This window comes from Musca vetustissima, unplaced genomic scaffold (assembly GCF_032173495.1).
Source record: "Musca vetustissima isolate MV318-11 ecotype Yass unplaced genomic scaffold, APGP_CSIRO_Mvet_v1 utg38753, whole genome shotgun sequence".
NCBI classification, from domain to species: Eukaryota; Metazoa; Arthropoda; class Insecta; order Diptera; family Muscidae; genus Musca; species Musca vetustissima.
This window is the reverse complement of record NW_026888808.1, coordinates 1-12041: the sequence shown is the minus strand read 5'-3', so window position 1 is coordinate 12041 and position 12041 is coordinate 1. Positions and strand designations below refer to the sequence as shown.

The 12041-nt window shown below is 37.3% G+C and overlaps 1 protein-coding gene across 1 annotated transcript; it reads left to right on the top strand.

The window, feature by feature from the left end:
* Positions 1-4017: 4017 nt before the first annotated feature.
* LOC133336615 (WW domain-binding protein 11-like) lies at positions 4018-6069 on the top strand. The gene is made up of 5 exons (XM_061544897.1): positions 4018-4121; positions 4225-4350; positions 4421-4518; positions 4575-5740; positions 5880-6069. The coding sequence occupies exons 1-5, from the start codon at positions 4058-4060 to the stop codon at positions 6067-6069; spliced, it is 1644 nt and encodes a 547-aa protein (XP_061400881.1). The 5' UTR covers positions 4018-4057.
* Positions 6070-12041: the final 5972 nt, after the last annotated feature.

Sequence of the window (12041 nt, the reverse complement as noted above, 5' to 3'; positions counted from 1 at the left end):
TTATGTTCTCTGTTGGGAGGAGGAACCTGAGGTATAAAATTTTCAGACGAGCGTCTAGGAATTTCCCTTGACTGTGTACCAGCGTTAGGATTTTCATTACGTCCATCAATCGACATTCTTGACATGTTTTCATTTAGTTTATCTATTAATTCATACACCTTTTCCATTTCCCGACTCACACTTTCTTGTACCAAGGATTGTAAGTTGTTATTGGCATAGTTAAGACTCTCTTGTACCAAACCTCTAACAATATTTTCAACTTCCATGGGAGAAATAGGCGGATTTTGCGGTAAAACTGGCTGGGGGATATTTTGGCTCATTCTGGCTGCGGCGCTTGTACTAGGATTGTTGTTGGTTATAGAACCGGACAAATCCCGTATTGATGGGTCAGTATTGTTTTTGGAGTTTTGCATATTTATCTCTATTGGTTTTTTAGTTAATTTGGGCATTGGTGACGAAATGGAAGATCGACTAGTATCAAAAGTCAACGACCTATTTCTTTTGCTTCTTCTTTTGCTATTGGCTAATTTCTCGCTCATTAGGAATGTATGGCGATTAGCACAAATTTAAAGTTTCGCGCGGTTATTGGTTTGAATTTTATCTTAAGTCAACACTGAATTAAATTCTAAATTCTAAAAATTTGGTTAGATAAAAAAAAAATTATAATTTTTAAAATTGGGTTAACAAAAATTAAAGTTACTATTAATAAAACAAATATATTTACTTTTTTACAACACAGATACAGGTCATGAACACAATACATTCATTGTTACAATTAACGAACAAGAGCTATTGCACTAGACCCTAACTTATGGAATATTATATCCTAATTTTCTAATTACTTAAACTAGATATTGCACAATTGACACAGATTGAAGAACAATATGTGGATGCAAGATCTGTTAGCATTCAGAAAATGCGATATAATATTTTAAACTATTTCACCCTATGGTCTATTATTCTGTGCGTAGGTATTATTGCACAACATATATTATTTATTTGTCCTTGTCGTACTAACGTTTTTGGCGCCTTTGTTTTGCGCATAAGTAGTGGCAGGTGTTATTACACTTAAAAATTATAGGACGACAGGACTATAGTTTGCCATTGGGCGCCATATTGTTGCGTACCGCCTACTGCGGCTCCTGGTGGGGTTCCAACCAGCTCAGTCGGGGCACCGCTTTAGGGGTGAATTCCCAACCCTACCACCATCAGCCCTAGGGGTCGAACAATCAAGAAGGAAAACGGAAATAGAACAACAAACAACAATACAAAAATGACAACACACATACGACCATAACGAGGGAATTTGGTGTCAATTATTCCCGCACTTCGCCCGCCCAACCTTGACCCTTTTCGTCCTCATAAACACTTAATTTTAAAGGGCCCCTGTTTCCACACACACTCACCTTACTGCAACATCATCCAATCTTCCTCCCTTACAGAAAACAATTAGCAATTCATATTAATCTAAACATTCACTCATAAACAATATTTATTAATTTCATTATTTCTTGATTACTTAAACCTAACATAAACACTTAGTCAATATTCTGAATTCCTAACACCTAAAGCTATCGATAAGTCACTGTTTCAGACTACCCACACAATCTATTGAAACGGCTCCTTCTGGCCACTCTATTATACTATTACCTCACCTAAAAGAGCTCTCTTAAGTCGTTATTGGGGAGATTACCATTTGGTCCCCAAAATAGGCAAATGCAAGTTTCCAATAAGATATTTGGGGTAACCCTACACTTGTCGCATTTGTTAGGCGTTAAAAATTCTCACAATTCAAAATCTTAGATATTAATCACTAAATACTAACACATAACACACTTAATCTACCACTTAAAATTTAGTAAATATATTTTTGTTTGGTTTTTTTTTTTTAAATTTTCTGTCATTTGGTGATTTGCTTGTTTTTAATTTGGTCTTTGATTACTAATTCATTTTTTGTTTTACTTTCAGATCCCTCAGGCTATTGGCATTTAAATTTCGACAAAACAATGGTTACCTGGTTTCCAGATACTTATTTTTCCAGGATTTTTTGGACGGACAGACACATCAATTTATTGGCCAACTGCGTTCAAGCTTGTGCTGGCGTGCTGTCTTCACTTTGGGCTTAACCGTCTTCCAGCCAATTATTCTACGGCTAAAACCGTGAGCCACATAAATATTTTTTGCCGAATAAGCCCCAAAAAAAATTCGGATGACCTCCTCCGTGCAACGACTTGGAGGGGCCAATGCTTGCCTTTTTAGTTGATGAGGATGTTGGCGAGATCTATACAAAACACCAACATTAAAACACATAAAATATTACCGAATTACACTACTTACTTTATTTTGTTCGCTCGCAGGCATAAGGCACTCAACAATAAAAAACAAACACAAGTCTTAATAAATTTTGGGGATTTTTTGTTTTTCTTGGGGATTTTTGTTTTTTTTTTTTTTGTTTTGAAAATTTGTTATAAATTATAGTCTCTCGACCAAACACCAAATAAATTTGATCGAATTTTCCCCCCGTTATGCCTTTTATACCCCCGCAGCCAGATGCCATTTTCCCACTTTTCTGGGATTCTCGCGCATTTTCCGACATTTATCATTTTTCCTTTATCTCACCTCTTGATCCCTACATCTCGACAGGGTTGTATTTGCCAGGCCTAAATTTCAGACCAGATGGCAACGCATGCATTTCTCAACCGCTGTACTGAGCTTACTGTATCCGGCTCACTTTTTTCTGGCCGGCAGCAGCAAACACATCATCTCGGGTAATTGCTGCCGGTTGTGTTTTTTTTATTTTATTTTATTTTTATTTTTATACAAAAATTTATTTTCACATGCAACAATCGATGTCGTCGGTGTGTACCATTTCTGTTCTCCTTTGCCTCTTTTCCAGCAGGATGATAAAAAGGTCACACGACAAACTGTCACCTTGTCTGAATCCTCGTTCGGTATTAGAGGGATCCGATAGGTCCTTTCCTGCATATCCGTATTAATTTTTGCAGGAATGTCGAACGCAGACATGGCTTCAAACACCTCTTAACGGATAGAGCTGTCGAATGCGGTTTTATAGACGACGAATAGAGGGAATGTGTCCATGTGTTTTTCGTGGGTTTTCCAGGATTTGGCGCAAAGTGAAAATCTGGTCAATGGTGAATTTGCCAGGATTGAAGCCGCATTGGTATGGTCTAATAATGTCGTTGACCATTGGCTTCAGTCGTTCACAGAATACACTGGATAGCACTTTATATGCGATAGGAAGGAGACGTATTCCTATATAGTTGGCACATATCGTCTTGTCACCTTTTTTGTGCACGAGACTCAGGATGCTGAGGTTCCAATCATTGGTCATGTATTCCTCTAGCCAAATTGTACTAATCACCTAGTACATGTTCCTGACCAGCATCTGACCACCAGTCTTGAATAGTTCGAGTGACTTACCACCGAAATCCTTGGTTTTAAAAATATGCCATTTATTTTTGTTTTCAATAAAAATAGATTTTGTACATAAATAAATGTTTGGCAGTAATTCGTTCGAATTGGTTCGATTAAAAATTTACAAAAAAGGCTGTAAGTCGGCCAGTCGGATTGTAGCACAACATTATACTTTGCGGACAATCAATATGAAGAGTTTTATTTAAACAGGTTTTATGTAAATGGTAATATGGGTAGATGTAAACCTACTATTAGATTAAATTGGCAAATAAATTTCCTTCCTTGTATTTTTACAAATTTTATATACATTTTTGAAGTTATTCTCTAAAATGCGTGTATTAGTATTATTTTTTATTTAAATAATACAGATGTAAAAATAGCTTGACAGCACAACACCATCAGCTGATTCTAAAATGACAACAAAATGTAAAGCACCCTTATGTATTGCTTGATTTTCTCTCTCTCTCTCTCAGTTATAACGTATCGATAACAATGTAATCGATTGCCGTAAAACTTTGACAGCACGTAGAATTTTAACAACAAATCCACAACAGGAAAGAAAATTTGTTAAAAGTTATTAAGTTTTTCATTAAAAAAAGTCATTAAAAACAATTCCGCCAACATGGGGCGACGTTCCATTAATACCACAAAAAGTGGTAAATACATGAATCCCACGGATCAAGCAAGTAAGTGGAGAACACACAAAATTCCACCCCGGCACAATGTGCCCTGGGGAACCATGGAACGGGCCATAAATCTAATGTGGTATATTTCTTTTGTATCCTATAGGGAAGGAGGCTCGTAAAAAGGAGCTGAAGAAGAACAAGAAACAAAGGCAAATGGTAAGAGCAGCAGTGCTCAAAAATAAAGATCCTAGTCAGATATTGGAGGAAATGGAGAAAATCGATGAAATGGGTATGTGCGATGGCCTAGACACCACAATGGGGTAATTGATAATGGTTTTACTTGTATTACTTCTTTTCAGAATACAATGTGCTCCAGCCATCACCATTGAATGAAAAGGTCTTAAGGGATAAACGGAAAAAGTTGAAGGAGACCTTTGAACGTGTCATGAGACTATATGTAGGTTTTTTGCATTTCCCAATTGAAATGTATTTACCAGTTTCTTTCCTTTCTAGTACAATGACGATCCGGAACATTGGTCCGAATTGAAACGCAAAGAAGTGGAATATGAAAAGAAACGGCTAAAGAAACAACAATACTATGAGAGTGTGAAGCATGCCCAGAGTGTACAAATCGATGAAATCCCTCTGCCTTCCAGTACACAAACACCGGCAGGTGGTGGTGGTGGGGCGGCCTTTCCAACAGGTCCCAAAAGATTACCACCTCCACCTACGGCATTATCTTTACCACCATTTGCACCAGGAGCACCGCCAGGTACCCTAAAGAAACTAAATGAACCCACAGCCAAACCTCCAGAAAAACCCGAAGAGATAAAACGTAAAGAAGTTATGGGAGTGCCCATTGGCCCTCCACCAAATTTGGCTGACATGTCTGATTTAGATACCGATGCCGAGGATGATGAGGTGGTCCTGAAAAAATATGTCTCCAAATCGAAAGCTGGCAAATCCGTACCCAAACCCAACTCCTTGCAACAACGTATGTTGGCAATATCGGGTCAAAATATCGATGACTTCATGAAGGAGATGGAAAATGTTCACAAAAAGAAAGTGGCTGCCAGTCGTGGTGAAAGTGATCCCTCCAAAGAAGGTGGTAAAAAGGAGAGTGGGGATGATAATTCCGACAAGGATGATGATGACGACGACGATGATGAAGAGAACAAAAGTGATTTATCTGAATGTAGTTTTAGTGACGAGGAAGGTAACGCGGACAATGATGGCGAAGAAGCATCGAAACGTAGACGAACACATTCATCGGGTGATGTTGATACGGCGGCCATACCCACACCTGCACAAATCCCCCCCGTGGCTATTGCGTTACCAAATATACCAGCACCTCCCCAACCTCACATATCATTGCATGGACATCCAGTACCTCCACCGCTGGCCGGCATGGCTCCACCGCCGCCAATGATGTTCAGACCTCCACCCAGGCCGCCAGGTATGCATGGATTTGGAATAAGAATGCCTCCCGGACCACCACCTGGTCCAAGACCGCCAGGTATGGGTGGAATGCCACGCATGGGCATACGGATACCAGGTCCACCGCCCGGCATGCCACCACGTATGGCTCATCATAAAATGCAACAGCAACAACAACAACAGCAGCAACAGAATAAGGATAGTAAGGGTGTGACGACAATTACCGCTAAACCGCAAATTAGGTGAGTGGTCACAAAAGAACATAGGTTTAGATTGATATGTATTAATAGAACACATCCAATTTCTTTAATTCTATTAATTTTAATATGACTGAGCATTTGGAAACATATTGACATATTGTCTTTATTTTTTATTTTACAGAAATTTGAGTGCCGATGTCACCCGTTTTGTTCCATCTACGCTGCGTGTTAAACGTGACGATGCCCGCAAACCCAATCGTACAAAACCTTTCCCACAAGAACCAACAACACGGCCGGCCGAAACACCAAATGCCGCCTCAAAAGATGATGCTTATATCCAATTTATGAATGAAATGCAAGGATTGCTGTAAGATTATGAAAATACAGTGAATCCCGATTTATGAAATTTAGACCTAACTCAAAAAAGTTATAGTTAATAAAAAACCCCCAAAACCATTTTTAATAAAAATGAATAATTTCCCTCAAAACATTTTTAAATACAATGTTTTTCTTAAAATTTAAAATACATTTTAATTGAAAGGCATATAAGTTATGGAGGAGTCAGAACGAAGTCCGGAAATTTTACCAAGGAGTAAAACACCAATCCGGAGGCTTTGATGCAGGCACATCCTCCTGTAGAGATGAAGATGGTCACCTGGTGACAGATACAGACAGCATGTTGAGTATCTGGAAGAAACATTTTGAAAAACTTCTGGCGGTGAAGCGGTGAAGAAGGTACCCCAGAACCAATTAGAGAAGACGGTATAGAGTGTATATCAGCTAGCCAAGATGAGGTCAGAACAGCAATCAATCGGCTGAGGAATAATAAAGCAGCAGGTGCCGATGTGTTACCAGCCGAACGAAATACCAGCTGATTAGTACACTTTGGCTAGATGAATGCATGCCTAATGATTGGAACCTCAGCATCCTGTGTCCCGTGCAAAAAAGGGAGACAAAACTATATGTGCCAACTATAAAGGAATAAGTATCCCTCCAATCGCATATAAAGTGCTATCCGGCGTACTGTGTGAAACGACCTCTCAGAGCTCTTTATTACCAAAAGAGGATTCAGACAAGGTGACAGTTTGTCGTGTGATATTTTCAACATCCTGCTGGAAAAGGTCGTACGAGAGGTAAATGTGAACAGTAATAGCAATCTGTACACCCAACATCATATGTTACTCGCCTATGCCGATGAAATAGGTATAATTGGTCGAACTTTGCGAGTGGTAACAGCCACCTTTGAACAAACCGCCAAAGTGGGTCTGGCAGTAAACGGCGACAAGACCAAGCTGATGGTATCAACGCGCAAGACGTCCAGTAGACTGGGACTGACTCGGAAATGGTATCAGTTTTGAAATTCGGAGAAGGATAGTGTTGGCCAACAGATGCTACTATGGTCTGAGTAAGCAACTAAAAAGCAAGGCCACCTGCCACCAGACCAAACTCACACTCTACAAGACGCTGATACTACACGTGCATGCATGGTAAGTACCCATACTTTGGAGTGTTTGAAAGAATAATTCTGCGAAAGATCTATGGGCCGATCTGTGTTGACGGTGAATATCGCCGTCAAATGAACCATGAGCTGTACCAGCTATTCTCGGACATCGACATATGCAAACGTATCGAGCTACAATTTACATTTGATTGGACAGTTTAGATTTGAGTGAACGGATAGAGATTGAAAACCTAAATTTTGGAATTAAAATAAAAAAATATGCACCTATGGATATGAAAATCACGAAATAATAGTACTAAATATGGTACAATTTGTTTTGGGTTATTAATGTTTTGGGTTATTAATGTATGTTATTAAAATTACTGTTGGAGTGTAGGATTGAGAAATGGAGGTAGTTTTGAAAATTCATAATTATGTCTACTAAATGGTACTAAATTTGTTATAATTTAGATGTGAGTGAACGGATAGAGATGCAAAACGTATATTTGGAATTAAAATTAATTTTAGAGTATAGTGGTGAAATTCCGAACTTATACGTATAAAAAATACTAACTGGTACAATTTGGATCAATGTGAACGAATAGGGCTAGGATCCTGAAATTAAAATTACTGTTGGAGTTTGGAATGAGGAAGTTTTGGAAAATCGTACATACGTTTACGAAAAGTAATAAATGATACTAAATTTGGTACAATTTGGATGTTGGTGAACGAATAGAGCTGGAATCCTTAAATGTGGACATAAGGTTATTATGAGTGCATGACTGAGGTAGTTTTGGAAATTCGTAGTTATGGGTATGAAAATCACTAAAATTGGTACAATTTGACCTAAATTGCAACTTTCAAGATTCCAGTTCACGAATCTTGAAAGTTGCAACTTTGGTTACTGTGAGAGTGTAGGATTGAGATAGGTTTGGAATATTTGTACGAAAAGTACAGAATGGTACTAAATCTGGTACACATTGGTTTTTGGTGAACCGATTGAGCTGGAATTCTTAAATTTGAATTTACCATTACTATTTGAAAGCTGAATTTAGGTACTTTTAGAAATTCGTACTTATGAGTACGAAAAGTATTAAATTTGGTACAATCTAACAGATTACTGTTAATATGTAGGATTTTAGAAATTTTTGCTTATGAGTATGAAAAATACTAAATGGTACTAAATTTGGTACAATTAGGATTTGGTTGAATGGATAGAGCTGGAATCCTGGGATTTGAAAATTAGATTGCTGTTGAAGTGTAGTACTCAGCTATGAAGACAACTGTGGAAGCTCGAATTTACGTGTAAATAGAATAGAAAATGAACTAAATACAAACCAGTGAGCGGAGCAGTATAGTCGGACGGAGCCGACCATACGATACCCTACACAACTTCAATGAAAATCTAACTTTCTGTGGTTCTATATTCTGAGATTGGGCAATATTTCGCGATAATTGCACACTTTTGACTGGCTAGAGGTCAGCAAATGTTACTAATAAGCAGTACAGCCCCTCTAATTACTTGTCAAGATTCCCTTCACAGTGGGTTGTGTTGTGATGTTCGGTTTTCGACTCGAAAAGTACAAATAATTAAGTTTTCGGTCCACTTCATCCGAAAAATTATTATCTGATTATCACCTAACATTTTAGGCGTTGTCCTTGACCATAACTGGAACCTCATGGAACATTTCAAAGCGATCAGCGCTAAATTTCGCCCTCCAGTGTGGTAATAGGTTACTAAATAGTATATGAATACGTAAGCACCTGTAAATATTTAATTGTAACTCCCGCATCCGAGTACCTTCGACAATATAATTGGTATCAATTTAAAGGTCGACCACTCCCCTTGGATATACTATCAACTTATCGGGTCTATGTCCTTCAGTGGTAAATATATACGCCATAGAATACAAATTTTGTCATTTTTCACACAAAAGTCAGGGTCCATTTGACCCGCTAAATATTGACCGATCTTTATCAAAACAGGCATGCTTGTTCTTTGGCCCGATCCCCTTCTCCATTCGCGGTGTTTGGGCCATAATTGCAGCCTCTGGAGCGACCAGAAAAACCGACAAAAATAAAGTTTTTGGTCCATTTCATCCCCTAAATATTAAACGATTTCTTCCAAAAGCAATATGTGTCTTCATTGGCCAGAAACCATCCTACATGCAAAATTTCGTGAAGATTGGTCCATAACTGTGGCTTGTATCGGACGAACGGACACATGTCTAGATCGACTCAGCTAGTCGAGATATGACGATCGGTATACTTAAAGGTGGGTCTAGGACCAATATTTCGCGGCGTTACAAACTTTTGGGCTGCACAAAGCTATAATACCCTGACAACATAGTTGTGTAGGGAACAAAAATTGGATTTAGGTAACGGAGAGAGCTGGAAACCAAAACATGTGGAATGTGGTTAACATTCACCGCCTATGTGTCGTGAAAAGTACCTTCGATGTACACAATGAGAAATATATGCTGGAAAACAAGTAGCATTAACAGTGCTTCTTCCGTTACGGAATGGCCTATCCTTACATATGTACATAATAATCCTATGTATATTTACAAAGAACAAGTGTTTCAGAAAAATGTTTACTGCAATTTCAATGCTATGCCACTAAAGAAGTGCAAAATGACCCAATAAAACAGCAGGTATCATAAATTTATATTTCAAAATTGGGTTACCCACACTCGACTATTTCAATTAAACAGAAATCATTTAGGGTTTTTATAACTTGGTAAATAGTAGTGGTGACCACTATGCCGCAATGCATTTCCATCTTGTTGTTGTTGTTGCTCGTCAACAGTATTTTACCTCATTTACATGTAAATGTGTCATAAAACCACAATTTTGGCCTGTTCGAAAAAAACCTTTTTGTGTGCGTGTGAGATTCGGTTGATGTATTCGGGTTTTATACATCACGCTCAGAATTCGAGTACATTTTTTCTGTGTATATTACCCAATCTCTTTGGAAAAGGTTTATGATTAACATTCTAACTTTTGGTGAATGTAAAGTGTTTGGTTTAACACAGACAGACAGGATCAGTAGTGTGTGAATTCTTGGAATTTTGGAAAATTAACAAATCCAAATTATCAGAGTAAAGTAAAATTGAACATTTTAAATTAAAAAAAAATTGAAACTTTGTTTTAGGGATGCTAAGTTAAACGTTTATAATGCAAATTTTTATAGTCTGAAGTGAAGTTTATATTAAATTGGTCATACCGTTGGCAACACCTTGAAACATTCGTCGGAAACAAACATATTCTTGATCAGAATAAAATTCTAGGTTCGTTTGGGACTGTCTATTGAAATCAGGAGAAGATAGACCATTTAAATTTTGCTGATAAACTACTATTATGTAAATCCCGATTTTTTTTTTAAGGCTTAGCTGCATTTTCCAAACAAAAGGGCTATAATTTGGAGGATAATGAACATCTTGGTACAACGTTTTTTATAGGTCTATGTTTTCACATAGGCTCCCATATAATTGATCGCTCCATTTTTGTTACTTTTAAGTTTTCAACTATATTTTCCCACTAGAACTCATTTCGGCTTCAAAAATATTCTTTAATAAATCCAGGCTTCTTATACACCCTCGAAAAATATTCTTTAAAAAATCCACGCCTCTTCAGTAGAGCCTTTGAAAAATATTCTTTAAAAAATCCACGCCTCTTCAGTAGAGCCTTTGAAAAATATTCTTTAAAAAATCCACGCCTCTTCAGTAGAGCCTTTGAAAAATATTCTTTAAAAAATCCACGCCTCTTCAGTAGAGCCTTTGAAAAATATTCTTTAAAAAATCCACGCCTCTTCAGTAGAGCCTTTGAAAAATATTCTTTAAAAAATCCACGCCTCTTCAGTATAGCCTTTGAAAAATATTCTTTAAAGCCTTTGAAAAATATTCTTTAAAAAATCAGTAGAGCCTTTGAAAAATATTCTTTAAAAAATCCACGCCTCTTCAGTAGAGCCTTTGAAAAATATTCTTTAAAAAATCCACGCCTCTTCAGTAGAGCCTTTGAAAAATATTCTTTAAAAAATCCACGCCTCTTCAGTAGAGCCTTTGAAAAATATTCTTTAAAAAATCCACGCCTCTTCAGTAGAGCCTTTGAAAAATATTCTTTAAAAAATCCACGCCTCTTCAGTAGAGCCTTTGAAAAATATTCTTTAAAAAATCCACGCCTCTTCAGTAGAGCCTTTGAAAAATATTCTTTAAAAAATCCACGCCTCTTCAGTAGAGCCTTTGAAAAATATTCTTTAAAAAATCCACGCCTCTTCAGTAGAGCCTTTGAAAAATATTCTTTAAAAAATCCACGCCTCTTCAGTAGAGCCTTTGAAAAATATTCTTTAAAAAATCCACGCCTCTTCAGTAGAGCCTTTGAAAAATATTCTTTAAAAAATCCACGCCTCTTCAGCTTGTACAAAGTTTGGTTCAAATGGGATAGTCCGTTCGTATTGATATTATAATATTATTTCATTGCAAAATTTTGACCATTTTCGTGGGTGAGGTACCAGAAGGAGTGGACCAATAATCCCCATCTTCGAACCTGAACTAAATTTGGAAGAAATATAAAGATGTGCAAAATTTGGTTGAAATCAGTTACTCCCTTCGAGAGTTATGGGGCACACCAGCCGACCAGGCAGACAGGCGGACAACGGATGGAAAGGAAGGACATTCGTAAATCGACCTAAAAAAATTCACTTTTCTTTTGAAGACCCTTGGAAAAATACCCTTTAATGAATCCATTTTATTATTTATCATCCCAAAACCCGTATACCCTTTCATTTTGTAGTTAAAATACTCGAAGTAAAATTATTTTCTATTTTCTCTGTTGTTGTTGTTTTACTTTGGTTTGTTTTTAATTTATGCAAAAATTCAACAATTGACCCAGATTTTCAATATT

Coding starts and splice junctions, on each gene's coding strand:
- LOC133336615 (XM_061544897.1), top strand. CDS start 4,058: ATGGGGCGACGTTCCATTAATACCACAAAAAGTGGTAAATACATGAAT. Junction 4,519..4,574: donor AACGTGTCATGAGACTATAT/GTAGGTTTTTTG, acceptor TTTCCTTTCTAG/TACAATGACGATCCGGAACA. Junction 5,741..5,879: donor ACCGCTAAACCGCAAATTAG/GTGAGTGGTCAC, acceptor TTTATTTTACAG/AAATTTGAGTGCCGATGTCA.